The following is a 24,734-nucleotide window of genomic DNA, read 5'->3' as shown; positions in this document are numbered from 1 at the left end:
CATGCATGTACGTGTGTATGATTTTAAAAGAACCTGCTTCATGGCCCTTTGGTAAGTTTAGTTTTTTAGCAAATCTGGACACTGTTGTCTAATGCAGAGTACATGTAAGTGTGCTGTCCTTGACTGTTCACAGATAGCCTGCTTTCCCATTTCTTCGTTTACAAGTTATTTGGGAACATGCAGATCCAAGTAAGGTTCCAGAAGCCTACTCAGGAGATTAATATCATTTGCAGTTTATAGTCTTTTAAAATTATTTGTTGACGTTTTGGTTCAAGAATGGGCCAAGTCAGTCCTTCCTCTGTCAGGAACAGATGGAATGAGAAGTGGATTTTGGAAATCTTCTCAGGAGACCAACAGCAGACACATCTGAGTATTGATATCATCTGACATTTTTAATTAAACATGATGGGGTGAGATTTTCAAAAGTATCTAAGGAAATTAGGCACCCAACTCCTAATGAATAATTCCAGCCGTAGATGCCTGTTTATGTCAATCTGCTAATTAAAGCACCCATAAACACATCTTACTGAATTAAAAGGACCTGAAAATACCATTCAACTAGAACACCAGAGGCTCAGTAAGTAAAAGGAGACCCTAAGTATGTGCTGAGGATGTAGGCTGAGATGTCTCCAGCAGAGCTGGTGCAGGCTGTGTCCCGGCAGGACGTGTCAGCTCTGGCCAAGCTGGGCTGTGCAGGGACACACTGGCACTGCCTCAGTGCCCTGACCCAGGCTCCTGAGACAATCCCACAGAAAGTTTAATTTCGTTTATATTTTTTTTCCTCTGTTAGTAAAACAACTGGATATTTTTCCCTCTGGGTGTGGTGAATTTGTGACTAAGCCTCCAGGCACACACACCTAATTTTGCAGAAGAATAAGAAATGGAAATATCCCTCCTTTGGTGTGATACCTTCTGAGAGTTCAGCTGAGGCTCTTGCGAGGTCATTGTCCTTCCTTCTCCTCTTCAGGCCTTTATTTCCTTCTAAATTCTTTAAAAACACCTCTGTTATCTTAGGTAGGACTAATTCATATTGCTATGCCTGTAACCTACAGTATTACCTTTTCCTTCCTATGAGCTAGCAGGACACATTGCCATTTTCTGTCTTATTTCTTGCTTTAACTCTTTCTATTCAGTGACAGCTTCCATACTTGTTCTCTCAGGGAAAGTTTTAAGCTCTTCAATAAGGTAAATGCTTTGGATTTCATCCCATGAGGAAAGTTCTGAGCTCCTTTGAAGAAGATAATGAAAAGTAGCATTTGTGACGATGGCAAATGGTACCTTCAACCTGTGTCTATGGCCTGCACATATGCTAATATCAGAGACCTTTGTGGTATGCATCCCAGGAACAGATATATTGTTATTAGGAATAATTCATTATCTTAGCCTTCATTATAGGTACAAGACCTGAATTCTGATATCAGTTGACTTGAAAACTATTGGTGTTTCACTCAGGTTTCTTAGGGCAATGAGTGCCCTTTGTGTCTGCCTGGTGCAGGGATTTTCAAAGAATTATACTGTCTTTTAAATGTGATATATCTCTGTATTTCAAGAACAGCATTTACTTAACTTCATTGGCTTCATAGCAAAGCTAAGTAAGTTGAACATGATCTCTCTTGTCATCTTGTAAGGTGCTGTGCACAGGTAAGATAACACTTAACTGGAGCATTGTTTAGCATACAGTGCATGTAATCTGCACATGTCCAGAGAAGAGCTACTTCTCTCCACTTCTTGAGCACTTCTACATTTCTTTTTTCAAACACCTTATTGATTTTTCTTTCTTAAATGGAAAAACAGTTGAAGATTAGGATGAGGTACAGTCAGAATGAAAATATAGGTAGATTAGATTTTTAGAAAGGAAGAAAATAAATATTAGCCCTTGATGAACAAAGAATATTCAGGAAGAAAAAAAGAGAGCAGGAGAAACTGAACAATTCCTTTTTATTTAAGTTTATGTATATGTGCAAGTGGATATAGAACCACAAAATGACTATTTTGTTATATTTTGGTTTGATTTTTTACTATTGAATTATTTGAGATTTCATTCTCAAAATCAGTTGAAGACAGCTAAATGAGTATTGAAAACCACTCAGAACTGCTTGGCAGTTTTGGAGTTTGGTTCTTTTTTATCCATAAGAATGAAAGAAAAGACATAACTCCTGAAAATCCTGCTGCATTCTGTCTTCCTCATACATTTTAGAACGGCAAAGAAACGGGAAGAAATATCTGGGAATTGATCGCTTTTGTTACTGGATGCCTCCTTAGGATCCAGTCACGTTGGTCAATAAGATAGATTCCCAGACAGGCAAAGTTTTTACCTTGTGCATATGGCACCAGCCACTTTGGAGGATTTGTTTTCAGGAGATTTTAATTGAAGTCAATAGTCTTCTGTAAGAAGCATCACTAGGAGGAATAAATAAAATACATCTTAGTAGTAAAAGATTGCTCTAACATCAATTTGTGTTTAATTCTTATAGTTTTACATGAGCTCTTCTGTTTGGATAGGACTAAAAAGTTTTTTTTTTCAGATGAGCATCACCAGTAGAGGTACCATTCAGTATCTGACACATGTATAGTTCAAGATCGTTTTTCATTCTATTAAGATCTCATCAGAGGTAATGCTTTCCTGTTTTTCTGAACTTATTTCTATGCATGGCACCTTCAGTTTTGAATACATTTTATTAATTCCTTTTCACATCCTTTCTACAGGAATATGCATATCTCGAGAAACATAACCAGTTGTTTAGTATTGACATTTCTCATTTTCCAGTACTGGACGCAGTCACATTTCAAGCAGTTCTTTCTCTTGTACAGATTTATCCTTATTTTGTACCACAGGTATCATGAACAGTGCTTGCTTAATGTTGACAATAACAAATGCTTAGTCTTCAGTTAAGTTTTCATCTTGAATGGTGTTGCTATTTTTAGCCCACCTAGGTTATTTGGACTGAAGAGGCAAAGGAGGCAGCGTAGAAAGTTGGAAGAATGAACCCTACTGTGTTCCTTTACTCAGTTCCTTTTCTCCTGCACACTTTCTTGAACTCAATTCCTTCTCTTTGTTCTCCCCCACACCCCTTCTCTTCCCTTGTAAATCCACTTGAATGGAGGAATATTTTCTTTGTAGAACAGGAAACCATTTCCAGATTTAAAGGAGGATAGTCTGGAAAACCCAGGAGAACAATAGATACTTCAGAAAAGAAAACAGAACCCTCTGTTGTTATTACTATGATTTTGTGCCAAGACTAGAATTAAATATCTTGATTTAATAGGGGTTGAGCTCTTAGCTGAAGGCCTGCTCATCTGGTCTCTTCTGTCATCTAGATGCCATCACCACACTCCTCAGTGTGGGCATCTTTGGGCAGTGTGGGCTTGTGAAGATAAAACTTTAGAAAAGGATAACTGATCCATTAATAATGTTCACTAAGCGGAAAAATGGTAGTAGAAGACCATATTTGGTACCACAACTAATACAGCCTTGTATTAAAACTAAATGCTTCCCATTTACTGATAAAAGTATGTTTTGTGACATTCTTTTAAAGACAGTTATTAATGAACTGAAAAATCAGCTCTTCCTCCTCTTGCCTGTACATTTGGGTGCTAATCTGGCTGTAGTTATTTTGAGACCTGTATGAGGCTGTTTATTAACCTCACTCCATATCAAGTGGGCTGCCCTGTCACCGGAGGCATCACCTTGGTTGAGATGCTCTTTTACATACATGGGTCTCAATTGAGGCTGAAGGTGACATACTCAGAGGAAGCCTGAAATCTGCCATCTTCTTCGAGGGGTGGTCATGCCAAACAGGGTATTTTATAAGTTTGTGAAATGGTGTGGAGGAGTTTGCAGTGTTTATCCACATGTCTGTGGATAAACAAAGGCATGCTGTCTCCAGATCTGTTAGTAAGTAGCTTTCAGAAGCACCGAATCAATTAAAAAAATGATTCATTTGTCTGTGTTTAATATAACTTTAAAGGTTTGAAATAGTCAGGCTGAAATATTGTCCTCTTTAGCTAGTTACTTAGGGAACCCTCATAATGGAGATAAGCGTTGGACAAGGCACAAAACTTAGCTTTGAAGTTTTAAAAAAGAGGAAGGTTTCAAGTTTTAAATGTGACCACATGAATCAGTCACTGCCCAATCCCATTTTTCTCTTCCAAGGTTTTTTGTGTTTTGTTTTGTTTTTAAAGTTAGGAGCCCTCAGCATGTGTATGCCAGTGTGTTTGAGAGGTCATGTGTACGTATGTGTGCTGTGCTTGTCTGCCAGAATAGATTCCCCAGAAAGAGTGCTGCAGAAATCCAGCTGCTTTTCCATTAACAGCCTTGATTTCCGAATGGACTCCAGGAGGATACTTTCTTGAGCTGCCTAGGGATAACTAGCCAATCCAAACTATTTCCTTTTATGTGGTTGGCTGTGTCAGCTTTTGGCCAATGGAGTATTGCCTTCTGCCTATTATCATGTTAATCACCCATTGTTATTTTAGCCTAGAAAGCCCTGCCTATGTGCAAACACACACTGCGTACAGAATTCATGGAATACACATAACATCCATAGACTGGTGCATTTGTTATTATGGTATTACAGCAAGTTCATTAACCTCCAGCAGGCTAACTTGTTGCCATTGATGACACAGGAAGTAGTTAAGAAGCTCTTGGCAGCACCTAATTTGTTCTTTCCTCAGCAGGTTCTCGAGGAAATTGGATCCCATGCGCAGAGGGAGTGACAGCAACTCCTCTGTCTAACTCAAAACTTCTGACTTATTACTGCTGTCCTAAAAATGGGATTCTGTACGTGGGTGTGGGGTGGAGGCTGTATGAAAAAGTCATGTGCATCTAAAAGTACACCAAAAATACCCACAAAATGTTTTCCTTCAAAAAAGTTCAGAGGGTGTTGCTTACTGAGTTGGGTTTCTCGGTGCTGTTGGCTTGGGGTTCTCATCCATGGCTCAGCTGACTGAGCCTGTGGCCAGTGTGCTGAGATGTCACGTGTGTTCTGCTGCCATCAGCTCGAGCCATAAGGTTATGAACTGCCCATAAGGTTATGAACTGCAGGCTCCTGCTCCTGCCTAGTGGCAAGTGTTGCAGTAGGAATTATTCTCCAGAAAGAAGGAGGCACAAAAGGACCAATTTTTCTAAATTACACATCATAAGATGTCTATTTGGATAGCATATTCCCATGCAGTAAATGAGCTGTACATTAGACCAAAGCACCATACTCCTGCTTTGGGAAATAAGAGTTTTTGCAAGTGTACAAAAGCTTAGCCTTCATGGGTTTTGTGGGTTTGTTTTTTTTTTTTTTCCTGACTTGGATGTCTAACTTGTCAACATGCATTTTAATTTCTGCAAATGGTTTCATGGATTTTTTCCTGTCATGTTGCAGAAGTACACGTACCACTGTCAATCTGAGTGCAAACCCCATTTTCCCTGTTTGAATAAATGGTTCATGTAATTGCTTCTTCACACTGTCTCCTGACTTCTGCAGCTAGGCCTCCCTGGTATGACTTCGAGATGGAGAAAATATAAACAGATTGTGCTAGGAAACACTTCTTTTGTGGTAATGCAGTTTTCCCAGGATTTCTGATGGGAGACCAATAAAAAATGCATTTTTTTTTGTTCACTTCCCCATGTAACTGTAGGTGCTTTACCTACTGTGTTTTGAGTTTAATGAAAGGTGGAATTTTTTGAGAAAGTTGATCTTATTCTGAAAACAGTTTTCCTGTCTTTTATTTCGCTCTGTGGGAATTTTACTGCAATGGGTTAAATGACAGAAGCAATCTCATTATGGCTCAAGTACTCAGTCAGATTTTCAAGTACTGTAATTTGAAATTTTTTAAGTTGAAATTAAATTTTTTTCCTAAAGCAGGTTGTTAATTAGAGATTGTGTTTATGGTCCCAGAAAAGCCTGACCTGGGGATATATAAGCAAAACAGACCTCAGTGGAGGAAATTTGAAGCATGTAACATGCTGTATTCATGATCACACTTGCCTTATGCTACAGTGCAGTTTTCTCTAATCTCTTTTTGGTTATTAAACAGAAAAAGACCTATCAATGCATCAAGTGCCAGATGACCTTTGAGAATGAGAGAGAGATACAAATCCATGTCGCTAACCATATGATTGGTAAGACATTCTTTACACTAGGCCACTCATTGGCTGCTTATTTTTTGCTACTCTTTGAAATTCACTATTCGAATAACTTGTTAATATTCATGCTGTAATTTATTTTTTTATTTTTCAAGGAAAATGATTTTGATGTAATGATTCTTCACTTCAAAGCTTTTTAAATATGTGGTTGTAAAAGTGTTACTGCTGAGTTTTTTTTCCTTATCCTTTTGAGTCCTCATGTAGCATTTTCATTTATATTAAAATCAAACTTTTGACAGTATCTTCCATTTGATAGCATAAATTTCTCTCTATCTGTGTAAAAAGTACTTGCCAGTTGTCAACCACTTAGGAGCAATTATGTTTCAATTTTGTATGTCATGACATTGAATAGATGTAACTGCTAGCATTTTCCCAGCTAAGTGTGGTGAATTCCTGCGGAACATTGTCAAAACAAAACATTTAGAGAGTTATTTCAGTGGGGTTTTTTTCTTTTTCCAACAATTCTGGACTTCAGGAAGTTCAACTTTTCAGACATACAAGTGTTTTAAAATTCAGTGCTTTCTGCCTTCTACTACAGTCCTGTTGCAGGAGTTGGTAAAAGCGTTATTGTGATCTGATGGGTTGTATTTCTGCTGCAGCTGTATGATTGCTTTTCTGATGAACAGAGAGAAAGGTTTTTTCCTGTCTGTACAGATGTTATAAATATATGTGTTGGCTCAAGAGGTCAGTTTATTTTGATGCATAGACCACAAGGAGTTATTTACACATGCCTCTGTAGGCATATGTTGGGTGAGACTCTTCAAGGACCCTACAGTGCTCTCTGTGTGTCTCATACCTTCATGTGCAGCATTTATCTCCCATAAGCCTAATGGCTTTCCTTCAGCAATTTTACATTTAGGAAATTATTCTCCCATCAATTCAAGTTGTAACTCCTATTAGCTTTGAAATGGATTATGCATAAATAACAGAAAGAGAGAGAAATGTGGACTGACAGTCTTCAAACCCTAACCCCCAAATGAAAAGTATGCATGTCAGTCACAATAATTTTCATCCAAGACCCAGGCAGGAGTTTTAAGTTAATGTCAAGCAGGTTAAGATGAAGATATCTAAAAATGTTTGCTTTTGTAGCAGGTGCTAATGTAATCTCTTGTTTGCAAGCTTGAAGAGTGAGTTCCTTATTAATTGGACCGTAGTGATTTCATGTAGCTCCCCCCTAGATTTTTTTTTAAGAAAGAAGTCCTTAGGCAAGCTTAGCACTTGTTTCAACTTAATTTGTGATCCAGTACCTAACAAATGATTTTTAAATACAAAGGTCTTGAAACGCTGAGTTAAGGTTCTGCTTGATTCAAGAGGGGAATAATTTTTCCTTTTGGAAAGATATAATTTTTTCATTTTCCACTAACTGATGCGTGTAGTTTATATATGTAGGTCCTCAAATGAGTGCTGTCTGGAATCATACAGAATGATCTACATGACCTTACAAGGTTCACTATTAGTACTATTGGAAAACAACAGGAGTAGAAGGCTGAGAAAAATGTGGTGCTGCTGTTCATGAAAACTGTTTCAAGGAACATTGTTTCCTTGAAGCTGTACATAAGTTATTATACATATTTGGAAGAACTCTATAAAAATACAAAGGTGCATATGGGCCCGGTTCTCTATACCTAGGACATTGTAAATACCAGGACATGGTAAGAAAATGTGTGATTATTCCTTGTGGTGTCATGTCTTTGTGTTACTTTGCTGAGGTGCAGTCTGAGAATGTTCATTAAGTTCAGGTCGTCACTTCTTTTAATAGTGCAGTTTAGGAAAGAGAGCAGTATGGAAACCTGAAATAGCCAAGATTCCTCCCACTCTGGGCATCTTGGTTTACAAGGCACTTGGGCCCCCTCTCCTTCAGGACATGCAAGTGCTTCTGAAAAGGTGTTGCCAGTGAGTTTGCTCAGTTGTATTTGTTGGTATTTGTTCTTTACTGGGGAATACTGAAGGGAAAAGAAGAGGGTAAATGTCACCATTTCTCCAGTAATAAATGCTGTGCAGATTTTTGGTGTTAGTTTGCGTAGTTCTGAGTCGGCAATAGTAAGGAGAGTGTTGGACTGCCTCTTGGGCTTGCTCCTGTGCCCTTTGATCACAGCCTGAGAGCCTTGTTCCCTTGTTCAGGCCTCAGGAGAGACATGCCTCCTTTTACTGCTCAAGCTGGTTTCTCACTTATAAAATAAGGGGTGCAAGAGTTTCCCTTCTCTGGGTTAGATCAAGTCTAACCAGATGGGCAATGAGAAACAGAAGCCAGTAGAGCTGTTTCTGCAGCCCAGGCCTGTTTCACAGGGATTTTTAATGTCATTGTCAATATAAGATCTACAGAGGAGGATTTGTTAGTGCTGGGTGGGCACTGAGATTGCAGGGTGAACATACAGGGGTTTGGGGGACAGGTGGAGCTTGCTCTCAGACTGTGTGTCCTCAGGAGCTTAGGGCTGGCCTTATCTCAATGAACTTGTATCTGTCTGAAGTTAAGGTGTCTGGTTTAATATAGTCATTGAGATGCTGTCTGGGGAAAATGAATGATTGATACCAATCTAAGATAAGAGTTTGACTAGGATAAGCATTTCCAGGGAGAGATTTTTATCTCTCTTTTGAATTTGAGGTGAGCCAAGACAATGAAGTTAGCCTTGACATGTAATTTTTAGGTAAAAAAAATCCCTTGGCTTTGATAATCCAAGTCCTCTCAGCAGCACTTTCTTCTCATACTTTGAGAAACACAAAATCAATAGTTGAGATATCCTAAGCACTTGCTTACAGTTTTATTCTGCTCAAGTGACTGTCAACAAAGGAATCCCTGCTCTGTAGCAGCTATACCTGTTAAGTATGAGTGTCCATAATATGATTAAAGAATTCAATTATTTCTGACATCATAGTCTTAAAAACTGCTTCCAGTTAAGTTGGCTGTGCCTCCCTCTTCAACCTCTCAGCTCCTCAGCCTGGAGTCAGAGGCCCTGTTCATAATTCATGGAGATAGGGGGGTTTATTTTTTTCAAAGCATATGCAGGGAATTTCCAGTGCTACTCCCACACACTGCTTTGAAAAATTACCCTTCTGCGCTCTAGCCCTTCATATCCTGTGCACAAACACAGAGGCACATTGGGTCCTGCACGGGGTCCCCAGGGAAGGAGCAGGCTGGATACATCCCCAGAGAAGGGAAACGGGAGATGTTTCTTTCACTGGGGCCAGTAGAAGGGCTCTGTGCAGCAGAACAGACCTCCTCAGCTGGGGTTAGCCAGGAAGGAATCTGTTTAGGAAGCTTTTCAGCTGGTGGAAGGGGGGCTGTTCTGGTTGGAATTTTTAGAGAGCAGTGGTCTTTGAAACATTGCACCGATTGGGGCTCCTTTGAAACATTTCCATGCCCACAGAAAGGGGATCCCCCTTTGAAACATTTACAGGCATTGGGGAGTCCACCTGGGACTATATCAAAAACTTTCAGTAGTTCTTGCAGCCTCTGTACTTGCTTACCTCCTGTTGCGCTGACCTGGCAATGTTTAAAGCTTCTCCCCCTCATCTCCCCACCCACCACTGCCTCTGATGTGCCGTCTCTATTAGATGCAGGGGAGGATGGGCGTTCGGGGCCGTGGGCTCTACGGGGGGCACTGAGCAGCCATGGCAGCAGCCAGAAGTGTGGAAATCTGTCAGTGCAGCCTCTCCCCAGTGGCTGGGGGAGCCATGGAACTTCAGCCTCCATCACGGGGTCACCACTGAGTCCCCATGGCAAATGAGCAGTGGCTGCTCCCATCGTGCACTGCCAAGGGAACCCCCCTCAGAGCCCTGCACAGGGACATAAGGATTACGCCCAGGGTTTTCCTGTTGGGTTTTTACAGCTGTGCTATTCCCACAGCCAGGCTGAGTGCCCTAATTAATATTTTTCAGGGTGCACAAAATTCCACAGACTTGTTCTCCAAGTGGGTCAGTTCACCCAGGATCAAGGGGAAGCACATTTGGATCCCTGCTGGAGCTGTTTGGATAAGAGAAGTGGCCATAGCAGTACTTCTCTTTATCTCTATTAGATGGGGGATGTTTTCCATTCAAAGAAGATGAGCAACTGTCCCAACCGTTCCTTCTCCCATTCTTTCCTGGTAAACACGCACAGGAAACTCAACTGGGGCTCAGTTAGTGCTGGAACAGGGAAAATGATGATTCCTGGTTTGTGCTCTAACACTGGGATTGCTCTAACATTCTTTCTGGCTCCGAAGGAGTGCAAACGTTAATAGGGTCATGGGGAGGCTGTCTGAGTCCTCGGAGCTCAGCAGAGCTCTGCCCTGGTGCTGCTCCTGTCCTTACCTGTGCAATTGCCAGTGCTCCCAGTCCAGATTCTCGTACGAGCATTGGTGAGCAGCGAGGCAGGGAGGGGCCAGGCTGGATGTGCTGCAGTGTGTGCGATGTGAAGCATGAGGCCCTGTCTGTGCTTTGGGAGCCACTGGGGACGAAAGGGAGTGCTGAAGGGAAAGCTTCCAGAAGTCGCAGTGAGGTTGTTCCATGGCCTGGCTCTTGAACTGCAGCCTGGACAAATACCTCCCTGCTTGATGTGATGGGGGCAAGCAAGTTAAGCACTGTGTTTGGAGGAACAGGGAGAGTTTTCGGAGTACTGCCCTAAGCCATGGCATATCATACATTGCATGTAGCACAGGACTCCCAAGGATCTTAATTACCTTTCCTGCCCTTGGAGATCATGTTTCAAGTTCTGGAAACACTCTGCCAGACTTAAACACAAAGGGGAGGGGAAACATCCATCCACAGTTACATTTCTTTCAAATGCATACCAGTGTTCTAAACAAAAAAATGACCACCTATAGGTTTGTTATTTTGTTAACATTTTAAAATAACATAATATTTAAAAACTAATGAATTCAGTTGGGTGCTCATAAGAGGCCAAACTGAATTAATAACTATAGAAATTATTTTCTAAAAAGCAGCAATTTAGAAGGTTGATTTTATGTTTGGAAGAATTAGCAGTTGATACCAAGCTCAATCACTAAGATGAAACCAGCACAGGGGTGAAGGGGTTGAGATAGTATTCAAAATCAAGCATTAATTCATATATTCCCAGTTATGTTTTCCTCTTCTGTTTAAAAATTGAAGCAAACAATTTTTTCTTTTGATTTATGTTTCATAGTTTTCAAAAATTCCAGTCTTAACAAAATTGCTAATTTATATATTATACGAATAAAAATTCAGACTCATTTTGGATGGTCTTGAATCTCCCCCTGTCACAGTAGATTCTGAGTGTGTGACTGTGTGACAAGGATGTAGGTAAGCATCATTTTTGCAGAAATGACTTTTATACATGTAAAGAGACTAGCCCTGGGTACCTCTGATGAGGATGGGAAGCACTTCTGATGCTCAGGCCTGATCTGGTGAAACACTTTGTTCCTCTTTCTCATTAAGTTGAGGACAGTTAACACTTTTCAGAATCTCTCTTATAATAAAACATGTTTTATTTTATGTGAAATAAATGTTGTCAATATTGGAAGAAGGGCATCTTTAATTCTTGTAAAATTCCCATTCTTTTCCTGCACATTTTGTTTCACACAATACTTGAATTCCAACTGATTTAAAGTTTAAGGGTGCTATTTGTGTTCTAGAAATGACTGGATGTGGCACTTAGTGGTGCAGTCTAGTTGACAAGGTGATCAGTCAAAGGTTGGACTCAATGATCTCGGAGGTGGAGGTCTTTTCTGATCTGAATGGTTCTGTGATTCTGTTTGGTAACACACTGTTGTGACTGTGTCCTGAGACAAAACTGTTCAGTTCTTGAGGGGAACTCTTCAGGTCTAAGCACTGCTGTTAGTTAAAGCGTGTACATCATAGCAGTGATGATGACATTGTAAAGCACTTTCTTGGTAATAGCTTTCAGGCATTAAGGCAAATAAAAATGTGCCAGATTGTTTTTGAAGCATTACTTGCAAATTATCAACAGGAACATATTTCTGAACTCAACAGCTGAATGTGTGAATTAATTATGGACACATTGGGAACTCAGAAATGTTTTTTTAACTTCGATGTTTGTAAAGCATATTCCAAATAATTGCTCTTTTAGTGCAGAAATGAAGGTACAACCTTCATGTATTTACTCAGAGCTTGCTTCAGTATCCAGTTCTACATGGACTTGCTTTAATAAAGAATATGTACTAGACTTTCATTTTACAGTGTCTGCCTATTGTCAAAGACTAATTTTGTTTTTTAAAAAGCAAAGTGTACTTACCTTAAGAGATGAAGAACATACATGACGTCTCCACATGCCCATGAGAGCCTTAAACCCAGGGAGTGAAAGTGCTGTGGGATGGCTGGAGCCCTGTTGGTGCTGCTGCAGGAGACTTTGCCCAGGTGGAGGTCGCTGCTGGCTCGGGCTCTTGGGCAGAGGGATCTGCTCGTGTCAGTAAGGTCCTCCTGGTGTTTTGTCGGACTCTAAGCCCTGGTTTGGTATTTTTGTGTTCATTACTTTTAGCATTAACCACTTGTGCAAGTAATTAAATGTTGTAATTAGTATAACGTATTTAAGGCTAGAAGTGTTTCGTTTTACAAGTCACACTTTTTACCAGTGTAATTGTCCTGAAAGCCAAGTTGCCATTGCTAACAGACAGAAGCAACTCCCTTTAGTATAAAACAACATTGGCCCTTAGCATAATCTATTACTTAATTGGTTTCTTACTCTGAAACTGGTTTCAAAACGTTACATTTTTACTGTTCCTTCCTTTCTAAGGCTGGAAAATTAATTATCCAAAATCTTAATAATTTTATCCAGTTGTACCGTGCATATGTGGCCTCCTGCAATTGTTATCTATGCATATTTGTTCACACGAATGACTCCATTTCATGAGAATTTATTTATTTTTGCTTGTTTATCTATCAGGAAAGAAATAACATTTCCCTCAATGTATTCATTCACATATTCCTTTTGCATTTTTCATTTCATTTACAACCTGGTAGTAGTAGTTCAGTTTTCACTGACATTTTTATAGCTGCTATGACAACATTCCTGTTTTGCATGATACATACATAATCGGCTGTGATCACAGTTTTACATTGCTTTCATTCTTTCTTAACCGTGTTAAGATTCCTTACAGCCACCAAACTCAATTTTCATATGCAGCGATGATTACACCTGTTTAAACATTTTCCTGGTAGTTTCATATTTATTCATAAAGGGAGCAGTTGATAAAACACCTTTTCTGCAATCAGTCTGAGTTCTAAGTGTGATACTTCTTCAAAGTTATCTTTAGCAAGCACCTCAATCTAACCCCACTCTTTCAACATCAGTGTAGCAAAAAAATGCTATTTTTCAGTAAACTTAGCCCTGTGTAGAAGTAATTTTTCTGAATATGTAACTTGGTCTTCATTTTATTAATGAACCTTGAAAACTGTTGTATGTTTGTGTATAAAAGTCTGCAGAGATGCTTTCTGCCTTATTCTCAGATATTTGATATGTGTGGGGCCTTATATTTCTAAGTTTACAAACAAATTTCTTAGCCAATCTTTGCTAATCTTGAATATAGAAAAGAAAGCAGGTCCTCACCATATGGGGCTTGGTTTTTCCCTGCAGATGGCAAAATGACTCTGCTTTCTGGTGGAGAGGTCAGCACCCCTCTGTGTCCTACTTTTAAGGAAAAAAACGCCAGAATATATCTTGGTAGTGGGTGTTTTCCCCCCTCCACTCCCATTTCTAGATGTGGTCTTCAGACTTCATATAAGTAACGTTTTCAGGACATTGTCCTTCTCCTCATGTGGGACTAATGTCTGTATCAGTTATGTCCATAAAATCTAGGTGCTGATGGTTTCTTTACGGGATATTAACAGATAACAGTTTTATCTGGATAAAGTAGCTGTTATGCCCATTTCTTCTTTATTTGCCAAATGAATGTTTGGAAACATCAGGTACCAGTACTACCTTTCTTGACTGACAGAAAGCTTTGTGCATTTTTTTGAAAGACAGATGATACATGAGAAGTGAATAAGGAACAAAGGAATGAATGTTTAGTGAAGCTGGAAAAACCTGTACTGGGTTAGCTAGCAATTAGCTTAGGCAGAGTTATGAAATACTCTTTTTACCTCTTTGGGGAAACCTAGACAAGGTTCCAGACTGTTTCCAGCCATAGGAAAATGAGAAAAGAATGTATATAATATCAGTAATCTGTAGCTAAATTCCTTTTCTCCTGATAAAACTCTGGATTTCATTCTTTCTGAATATCTGGTTCAATACTCAGCGCTTTTCAGCACTGGACCTAAAATGTTTATTTCTCTTCTTTTGATTATGGAACAACCCTCTGGTTTTGAATCAGTAAGGGTACTGGTGTGCATATGCTGTACCCTGGGTCTAGTTATCAGAGAAAAGGGGTTTATTCGTATGTTAAAGGTCCAGATTTGTACCTCCTGTTACTTGGTTGACTTCAAAGTGAGACAGTTGGCCCATTGCCTTTAATTATAGTTCAAACTCAACAGCATCCTTAACCTTGGGGAAGATTTAATCTGGTCTCCTAGAACAAGAGGTTACCAACTGACATGACCCTTAAAAATTACTTCTGTTTTGTCATAGCTGACAAGTAAGTCAAATCAAATACAAGTCTCCCTGGATGCTCTGTCTGTTTGGGGTACTGGCACCTTTTTTTTTTTTCTTTTGTGGAGGAAAACTTTTCTATCCTGAGGTTCCTTACGGTGATCCCCGTGAAGGAAGCCCTTGTAAACTATTTAAGGCTTTTACCTTTTTTTTTCTGTGTTTCCAGGCTCCTGGCACACATAAAGCCTTTGCACAATTGGTCTCTGTAGTTTGTGCCAGATGTGCTGCTTCTTTGTATAGCAAGGTTTTGTCACAGACTTCTTTTTGTTCAATTTATTGTAATTTTGACAGCTTTGGGCCTTTTCAAAAATCAGAAGGGTTTTAATTGAATATTTTGACTTGGCAGATTCACTGTGTGGCATTTTAAAAATTACATTTCTTTAGTTAAAAAATAAAAAAATTACATTCTTGTGACAGCCAATAACTACCATGTGATTACATAGTAAACTTCAGGAAAAAGACTTCAGGCTGTCCCTGTCAGACTTCCCTGCAGTGATGTCAAAAGAGCTAGCAGATCATGATTTTATAAATGAAAAAATTTTGTCCTGCCACAACTGAAAAACTCAAAGAAATCATGGGTATGAATAACATGGTCTTCAGAAGACGGAGCTCCACAGCAAGCCAAACCACCTCACTGTAATTCCATAGTCGTCTTTTTCACCCATTTCACAGAATCATCATTTGGAAAAGACCTCCCAAGATCGTCGAGTCCAGCCTTTGACTGAACACCATCTTGTCAACTAGACCGGAGCACTGAGTGCAACATCCAGTTGTTTCTTGAACACTTCCAGATATGGTGATTCCACCACCTCCCTGGGCAGCCCCTTCCAATGCTGACAACCCTTTCAGTGAAAAAATTCTTCCTGAATTCTTCCAGCCTAAACTTCCCCTGGCACAGCTTGAGGCCAGTTCTTCTTTTTGTTTGTTGCCTGGGAAAAGAAGCTGACCCTCACCTGGCTACAACCTCCTTCAGGGAGTTGTAGAAAGTGATAAGGTCTCCTCTGAACCTCCTTTTTCCAGGCTGAACACCCTCAGCTCCCTCAGCCGCTCCTTGTAGGTTTTACTCTCTAGGTCCTTTAGCAGCTCTGTTCCCTTCTCTGGACTCGCTCCAGCACCTCGATGCCTTTTTTGTCGTGAGTGGCCCAGAACTGGATGCAAAACTCAAATTGTGGCCTCACCAGTGCCCAGTGCAGGGGACAATCTCTGCTTCTTGTTTTGTGTTTTGTCCTGCTGGCACAAATCCAGGGACAGATGGGGTGAATGAAGTGCTGACCCTGTGGGGAGGAGCTGAGCCTTTTTGCTTCCTGTAGAATTAGGCCAAAGCCAATTTGGTCCAGTGTTTCCTTCTTTTGCACCTCCTGAATTGATAGAGAAGACTACAAAAAATGGTACCAGGTAGGAAGTGCATAGCACGCTGCTGACATGTTTACATCCCACTTTAGTCATTCATAACCTACTTGGGATTTAATCCTACCTTCAGCTGTACATCATTCATCATCTGGTGGCCAGTCAAGGGCCTTAAAAATGACCAAGTCTTTTGAACATTGTATGTGTAACTGTGAAGTGTTTAGATCTTACGATGACTTTATCCTGTTCTATATTCACTGGGAAGCTTTTTAGCATGATTCAGGCTAGGCAGATCCATAGGTTTTAGGTTTTGCTCCAAATAGAGTTTGGGTGTTTTAAAGGATCAACATCAACTAGCACCACTGGCGTGTCCTCTGCTGTTATGTTTTGCACGCATCAGATATCACGTATTATCGGGGTATGGAGAAATATTTCTTAAACCCCATGACTGTGAGTTATATCCTGGAATAAATATTGGCAACAAAAGTTAAATGATGAAACCTCATGCAATGAACAGTAACTGATTCAAGCTGGGCCGGATATAGATAGCTAAAGTCGAAGGGAAAGAAGTATTCCAGTGACATTTTCTCCTTGTTTACTTTCTAGTTAAGAAATTCTCTTTTTATCCTCCTTTTTCTAATAAAAAAAAAGAAGAAAAAGAAAAGGATAGATCAGCTTTCGATTCAGTGTTTAAAAAAAAGAGAAGTGGATTTGGGGTGAAAAAAGGAAAGCAAAGCAACTTTTCCTTCACCTGTAAAATCTTTTAAAACTGGTAGTAGCTATGTCTTCACTTAAAGAACATCAATGGAAAGAATTTCCTTTGAAGACTAATTTCAAGGTACCTAAAAATGAAATCAACAAAGTTTTTATTAAACCTGAATGATGAACTTTCAAGGAATGAGGAATTTAAATCATGAGATTTATTTACTTAGTTTGCTTTAAATTCTGTTTGAAAATCTAGATGGACAATTTTACTACAGAAATCCAACACTACAAAAATACTTGAGGTATTGGAAAATTTAAATATGTTATTAAAGCATTATTCAAAGGAAAGATAGGTTCTTTTAATGTTTTCCTTGAAACTTTTATGGATTTTTTTTTCCTTGTAAGCATGTAAGCAGTGTTAATATCCACTGTCAAGGCATCTGATGTCCAGGTACCATCATACCCTTTGATTGTGGGAGATTTCTGTCCATAAGTCGTCACCTTTGGGTGTCCAAGAGTCCATGTAGAGTTGATGTGGGAAAAACTTTGTATTTTTTGAACAGCCTGTTTTGATAGGGAAATGCACAGTTGCTTGTAAACGCTCCACTTCCAAGCAGTGCAAGATGGTGAAGGTTAGCAGTTCTGGAGCTCAGCACAGACATTGCTTGGAAACTTTAACTACCGAGTGGTTTGTGTTTTTTGCACTACTAGTCCATGCAATCTAAACATCAGTCTGCAATTTGAAAGAAGAGACATTTGTCATGCAGGCTATGAGGCCTGATTTCAGCTAACACAAAGGTGTGGCTCTGTTACCTCTAGAACTATGACTCAATACTCCTTTATTATTATCAACTGATTGAGGTTTGATTTTTCCTTCCAGTGGAAATACTATTAGACCAGAAACATACAATGTGTAATTATATATATCTTGTATCTTTGTTCTTGTTTGAACATGACTTACTAGGAAAAGAACTCTAGAGACCCAAAATATGTATTTTAGTCAAAGAGTCTAGTCAAAGGCCTAGTCAAAGAGCTTTCCCATTTTTGTAAGGCTTAAACTGGGGAAGTGGCTGCCATTTGCAAGCTAGCAATACAGTAAAAGCACATCATTGTACAAAACATTTTATTTGGACAGCTGTATAAAAATGGCAACACACTGTGAAATCCATTAACAGCAAAACATGTTAAATTCAGCAAAATGCATCTCATGTGGAACACTGAATAAGAAATTATAGTCTGAGTTTTACTAGCTGGTTATCAGAGTCTGTCTTGAATGAAGAAAATTGAATTTTTTTTCCTGTGTCTGCCTATAATAGTGAATGCTGTACAGCGGGTTTTGAAACTGGCGTGCACCTGTAAATTCTTGCTTCACAGACTCTTCTACAAGGTTTTCACAAATCTAAACATCCATAAGGAACCTAAGGGGGTGGTTTTCACTCAGGCAAGTAGCTCTTACTGGCCTGTTGGGTCCCACTCACACTCATTTGCATTACTGGGTTCAGAAACATTTGTAGGGGTAAGTTTTAGGGAACATAGGAGTAAGAGCTCAAACTGAGAAGAAATGGATCCTCCCCTGCCTTGTTCCTCTGCTGTGCCAGCAAGGACTGCAGTCTTGCCAGCCAAGAGCAGGGACTTTGACTCATGTGGGATTTCCATGGGTGGATTTTGCTGTGCTGCATGTTGTAAGACTTTTCACGGTTAATCAATAGCATTTAAAAATTCAAAACCCCTCTTCAAAGTGTTTTGCATTTCCATTGTTTGCACTGTTTAACTATGAGATGTTGCTCATCAAGATAGGATGCCATTAAGTATTCTGGTAGAGAAAGAAAAAATGAGTTTACTCTTGCCTGGTAGAAAATGAAACAGCCATGTTAACTTTAGCTCTAATCATGAGATTAAAAGTCTAATGGGGAATAATATCATTTTCACTCTTCAAAGCCAGCATCAGTGACCTTTGGAGAGTTTTAACAGCCTAATGATTTCTAGAAGAAGCAAAACCCAGTCTTTTCCTTGACAAGGAAATGAAAAGTGGATGGAAAAAGGCAAGCGCAAGTAATCGTACGCTGGAGCAGGCTAAATGACTTTTAGTCATATTCAGTACAACTTGTGAGAGATTGTTTCCAGGCTTTATTGTCCAAGCCACTGGCTGCTCTGAAGGGAGAGAAATAAATGCAAGGCAGAGCCATGGGGCTGGGGGACAGTGTGGGGACAGCCCTACTCCTCCACCCAGCTGGCCCATGGCAGTGGCTGCTCTGAGCAGCGGGGCTCAGTGTGCACACTGCTTGTCCTGAGCAGGTTTGCTGTCGTGTGGGGCTTGTTTCCTGTGTAAGAGCACTGGAATTTCTTGTTTCAGTTCCTGTTTGCCGTGTTTGTGAGCTCAGGCTGTTGCTCTTTTGCCAAGCTGGCAGCACACAGGGGGGGACTTCCTGCGCAGGGGATGTAAAAGCGATTCTCTGATTCTTCCTCTGCAGCCATTGGGAGATAAAAGCCAGGACATCAGGGACTGCAAAGAGGGAGCCAAATTATATTTATAATATTAAAGTGAGTGCATTTGTGGTTTTGCCATTCTCTAGGGTTTTTCATAAGTAGAAAAACATGAATTAGCATTTTCCATTTCCATATATTGACTGGAAAAATAGCCTGCTCTCAATTAAGACCTATAGCTTTTGGGATGTATGCAACAATTTTATAAAATATTTACAGCAAAATTTGCATTTTACATAGTATTACAGTTTTTCTTGTGTTTAGTGGAAAGAACTTAGGCCTAAGAAAGGAAATGCATCCAGCGTACCGAAAGGGAACTATATCTAAAATTAGATTGTTAGTATTCACAACAAGGAATGTCCAGTGCTGACTGTTACCTCCAGTAATTATCGAAGGTCACTTTTCCCCCCAGCTATTTGTTACAGCTGCTGTAAGGACCGTGCTCCCTGTGCAGAGCTATAGCTATCCCTTTAAAACTGCCTTTGGAAGCGATTGGAGCTTTGCGCTAGACAGATAAGTAGAACATTTTTTACCAAATGTAAATGCGCACTGTAAAGAACACAGCTATTTCCTGGATAATTTGCAGTTGTATATTTTATGTTAATTTCACCGAAAATATTGCACCCCTGCCAGGTTTAGTAGAGGCTCACTGTGATATGAATAATTTCTAGCGAATCTTTTTTTTTTTTTTTCTTCATTTAAGATTTGGCACCTTTTTAAGATTTTAATAATAGCAACAAGGAGGAAGATTTAGAACAAGTGAAACATTAGAGCCAAAGAAATTCACATTGAGAGCTAATGTAAAATAGCAAGAATAATTACATGGAAAACAGTTTCCACAGATGTTTTTCCTTGTAATGTAATAACTATTTACTAAACTGTTTATTTTAGGCCCTTGGTTTACAATAAAATATTTATACATACTCTGCTGTAATAAAAAAATATTGACAAAATACTATAGAGATTTTTAAAAGACAATTAGTATTTCCCTGTCTGGAAAGTGAACACGAGAAACAGTGCCAGCCCTTGCCATGCTCGTGGAGAGGAGGTCTGGGGTTAGCAACAACATCCCTTTTGGGTTTGTCTGTGTTCAATTCAGCTAACAGGGAGGCACTGGACTTGTGGTAATCCAGAGGGCAACTTACTGAAGAACGTGAGAGCTAACACTCTAAAGACTGTGGAAATATGCTTTTCCACTTCATTGCATAAGAAAAACTTTATTCCATACCTGAGTTATACAATAAAGTAGTGTCTTATCTGAGCAAAATATGCCTGTTTTAGGAGCAGGTTTAAAGTTCAAGATGCCAGAATCCTGAATCTTGTTCTTAAAAACCGATGTGGGACAGTGACATCTCTGAAGTAATGCCTGTGGCATGTTTATTGTTTGATCCTGACCGAGCCACATCTGTCATACAGTAATTCATAAAGTTACTCCCATGCCTGTAGAGCATGTACACTGTGTTACACAAGGGTAACTGCACCTACACAGATATAGTGGTGTCTGAGGGTGCTGAAATCATAAAATCAGCAATATTGAAAGGTCTACAGATTCTGCTTTCCATACATAATCTTAAATTGTCTATTCTTCTGTTCATGAATATATAGAAGAAACTTAATTTTCAGGTGTCTATGGCCTTACCTTTTAAAATTTTGAACACAGGGTAGTATTCTAGAAGGAACTTCAGTTCTTACCAGCTTCATAATGAAGGATTTATTTTTTTTCTTCAGAACTTATTGTACATACTTTACTTAACCCCAGAGTGCTGGCACACAGTAACTTTAAAAAGCAGCCTCCAGGACAGAAGAAAAAATACCTTTAATTTTATGGATGCAGACCCTGCTATTTTTGTGCATTTGAGCACCACCAACATGTTAGAGGAACCTGAAGTCTGAGTAAAGGCTGCATGAACAGCCAACGTTTGGGAAGCAGGATGGTTTCAATATCTAGATATGAATCCATATTTAGCAGTTCTGGCTCTACTTTCAAGTAGGCAATTCCCTTGAGTTTCCAAGCTAGCAAGTTGTGAGCTTTATCATTGCAGAGGAAACAGGGTAGCTGCCTTGTGGAATGATTTGAAAAATGAATTTAAAATGTACCTATGAACCACCTTTCTTGATGAAACTAATAACACTCACCTGTTTAAAAATTATTGGTGTGATTAACTATGGAGATTTTTGTCATGCTGAGCTATAACGTGCACGAAGAAAGAGCAGAGCAGAAAACAGCAAGCATGAGAACTAAAACTGAACAAAAGAGGGAGCTAAGAAATCTGAAATGCTCAGTTTTAAAGCAGGAATAATCATGGTTACCAGATGCCTTTTGTTGTAAACAGACTGTTTTCCATGGTTGACTCTTACACAGAGGCCAATGCACGCAAGAGGTTTGTGAGCCTTGTACCGTGCCATGCGAAACCACCACGTCTTGTTCCCATGGCTTGCCCTTGTAGAGCCTACCCACAACAGCTTTTGGAGAATTAAACATTGGCTTTCCCTATGCAAGCCTGGATAATTTAGTATCAAACTTACCATAAGAAAAATAGATGGTGTAATATGTGCGGTGTTTTCTGTAAATTACACCAAAGTTGGCTTCTTGGCTTTTAGCCTTTGCTACCTTCCTGCCTGTGCAACGTGGACACACTGTAGAGTGCTGCCAGGTTATGCAATTAGTTCAGTGCAGCTCCATTTGAGTCATTGGTAGGGTCCAAAGCTAGCATTAAGGAAAACAAAGGAATTTGTGCTTGGAAGTCAGCATTGCTCTGTACACAAGAATTTCTTTATTTTTCAAGGACTTTTATTGTGTAAGCTAATGATTTTGTTTTTAAGTTGTATTCTCAGGGGCATGGACATCCAGGATAATCGAGGATGTACTTTTAATACCGATCCCACAATGTTAGGTCTCTGGTGGAAAAATTGGACTGACTGCAGGGCTTGAGCCTTGGATTAACCCCTGCTTGGGAGAAGTGTTGATTTTTTGGTGCTGAATATATTTGTAAATTGATACATGTTTCCTATGTGTAAATTAGTTAAAATGAAAGTAAATCAGTCAGTTCCCTTCCCACTTGCATTTCAAAATGCCTCTTAGTGTTGATCACAGCAAAAGCCATTATCTCTCTCAGTAATTTGAAAACTAAGTACATCTGCCAGGGTTCTGCCCTTCATTGTCTGAGCCTCACCTGCTTGGCCCTCCCTACTTCCTCCCCCAGCTCCAGCAGCAGGCTAGGGCTCCTCTCCCTGGGAAAGCTCAGCTCAGCTCACAGATCTCTCTGCAACCCAAATCAGATGGCTCTGCAACTGAAGTGGGAGCACTGCATGGTATGTAAAGCAGAAATGAGGGATGCAATATCTGCGGGTCTGAAAGACAAGGAGGGCATCTTTTGCAATTTTGAATTGCCTTTTTTTGGCAATGGAGAGGAGTTTAGAAATTATCCACTTAAACTGGACAATGTTATTGGTACTTCTGCATGGAAAAGTAGTATTTTAAGAGAGGTAGGTTAAGGAGCAGAGCAGGAAAGCACGTGGAAAGGAAAACTGTGTAAGGAGTTCTTTTGAAAATTCACATGGTATGAATTATAACACAAACCTTTTCAGACAGTCTCCAAAAGCACTCACCTAGTATCCCTACCATACCCCTGCATGTAATGAAACAATTGGCAGAGAGTATTATTTTAATAAAGCATTGGCTGTTAGTGACTCTCGTAGTGGATCAGGAAACGAGTTCAGAGGAACAGATATTGCTGAAGAATCTGTCTCCAATTTTCCCTTGGCACTGCACTTCTAGGGTCTTTAAAGGTTTATGTATTTAACAATGCAAATCTTCATTTTAGGTTTTCATTTGCTTCTTGGGATTTTTATTAATTTTGCAGTGTTCATTTAAGTTGATCCAACCCTTTATATCATTTCCAGCTTGAAATATTAGTTCAGAGATAAGCTTTGTTATTAAGTGCTTAATCTTGAACACTTGTCTTATTTGGTAAGAATTATCTCTGAGAAGTAGGCAAAGAGAAGTTGACTACTGTGGTTTTAAAGCAGCTGTAACTGGAGTAGCCCAAGTACTAGCTTAAAAAGGTTGGCATCCCTTCAGTTTGCCATCACAGCAGCTGGACTTCATTAAGTGCTGGTGTTAATTACTGGGAGAGTGTTGGTTCAGTATGCAAGCAGCAACACTTGGGGTGACACAATAAGAAAAGGGTCACCTTGAAAGAGAAGCTTTTTTTTTTTTTTTAAAAAAAAGGCAAAGCAGGGCTGCCATTAATTTTGTAACTGCATTTAGTTCAAACTTTCCCAGCAAACAGGGAAATAAGCACTACTGTGCAGCAGTGGGGAATGGCTGAATTGTGTGCCACTGAACAGGCCAGGAAGGAAGGTAGGTGCAGTGCTGGGCCAGCTTGCCCCGTAATAAAGGAAGATGTTAATGTCGTATTTTCTATGTGTGTGGTGTGAAGGAGAGGGAAAATCCTTTCTGTGTTCTCCAGAGTTTTCAAGCCATATGCAGTATAGTTTGAAGAAGAATTATTAATAATTTCTTATACTGTAAATAGTATTCTATAGAGAAAACCTGTTAAGGGTTTGTAGCTAAGGAAAGTTTAGGAGATGAATGTCGTGGAGAATAACATAAAACATGTGGTAGCATAAAACAAGCATTTCTTGGAAATGTGTCCTAAAGCTGATGACATTCAGACAAAGTGGGCCAAGTCCAGCCCTGGTGTAAGCAGCTAGTGTTGCACCCAGCCCAGTGTCCCACCACCAAGGGAAAATTTGTCAAGGGAAAGTGAATTTTTATCTGTGTCTTTCACCTGGCAGTTGTCTGGATGCAGGAGCCAGGTGCCCGGGCTGGAAAGGGTGTATGTGAGGATGTTGGAGGAGAATTAGGTTATTACATTTCCTCCTTAATTCTTCATCAGGGCTGCTGCCTGTATTTTCTACAGAAAAATCAATGCATTCTGATTCTGTAATTTCCCATGGTGCCTCGCCGGGCGCGCGGCGTGCCGTGGGAGGTGACATATCCGGTCATGGCAGCTTGAACTCTTTTTTCCAGTGAAAGAATTCATTGGAATTTCACAACCTTTGCATGCTTTTGTGAAAACACTCATTTGTGTTTGCGCCAACCTGCTAATGGCGGATGCCGGGGCTTGCGAATCCCACCTACATTCGGTGCTCGTTATGGCATGGAATGTGCCGTTAATAATGCATCTGTGAAACTCAGCTGCGAGGGAGCCAAGTAATTATCCCACCGTAGCGTTCCCTGCTTCAGTGTCATCACAACTGGGGCTTCATTAAAAGTCCTAACAGTAGAGATGTTGTGTGGTGCAGCCTGTATATATATTTTTTCATTTAAATTATCAGCAATGCCATGGCTCAGAGGTAATTTGACTTTTTGAAACCGTGGAGCCCCTGTGAATTTCCTTCCTCCTCTCCCTCTCGCTGCAGCACCAGCTGATCAGCCCCAGAAGAACAAAAGGTTTATCTGAAGCTATGAAGCATATATTCACCAGCTTCTGGTGTCTA

At 39.9% G+C, this 24,734-nt stretch overlaps 1 protein-coding gene across 4 annotated transcripts in view; it reads left to right on the top strand.

The window, feature by feature from the left end:
* ZNF423 (zinc finger protein 423) overlaps positions 1-24,734 on the top strand; it is a 187,452-nt gene that overhangs the window by 93,683 nt on the left and 69,035 nt on the right. For 3 of the 4 annotated variants that reach the window (XM_008920526.2, XM_018084889.1, XM_018084879.1), the window contains one exon: positions 6,028-6,112. The exons of the other annotated variant lie outside the window; for it this stretch is intronic. In XM_008920526.2, the coding sequence (XP_008918774.1) occupies positions 6,028-6,112 (85 nt within the window). The remainder of the gene's footprint in view (positions 1-6,027; positions 6,113-24,734) is intronic. 4 annotated transcript variants of the gene reach the window in all.

Source organism: Manacus vitellinus, unplaced genomic scaffold, assembly GCF_001715985.3.
Source record: "Manacus vitellinus isolate BGI_N305 unplaced genomic scaffold, ASM171598v3 scaffold_10_pilon, whole genome shotgun sequence".
NCBI classification, from domain to species: domain Eukaryota; kingdom Metazoa; phylum Chordata; class Aves; order Passeriformes; family Pipridae; genus Manacus; species Manacus vitellinus.
The sequence above is the reverse complement of the archived record's forward strand: the minus strand, read 5'-3'. Positions and strand labels throughout refer to the sequence as shown.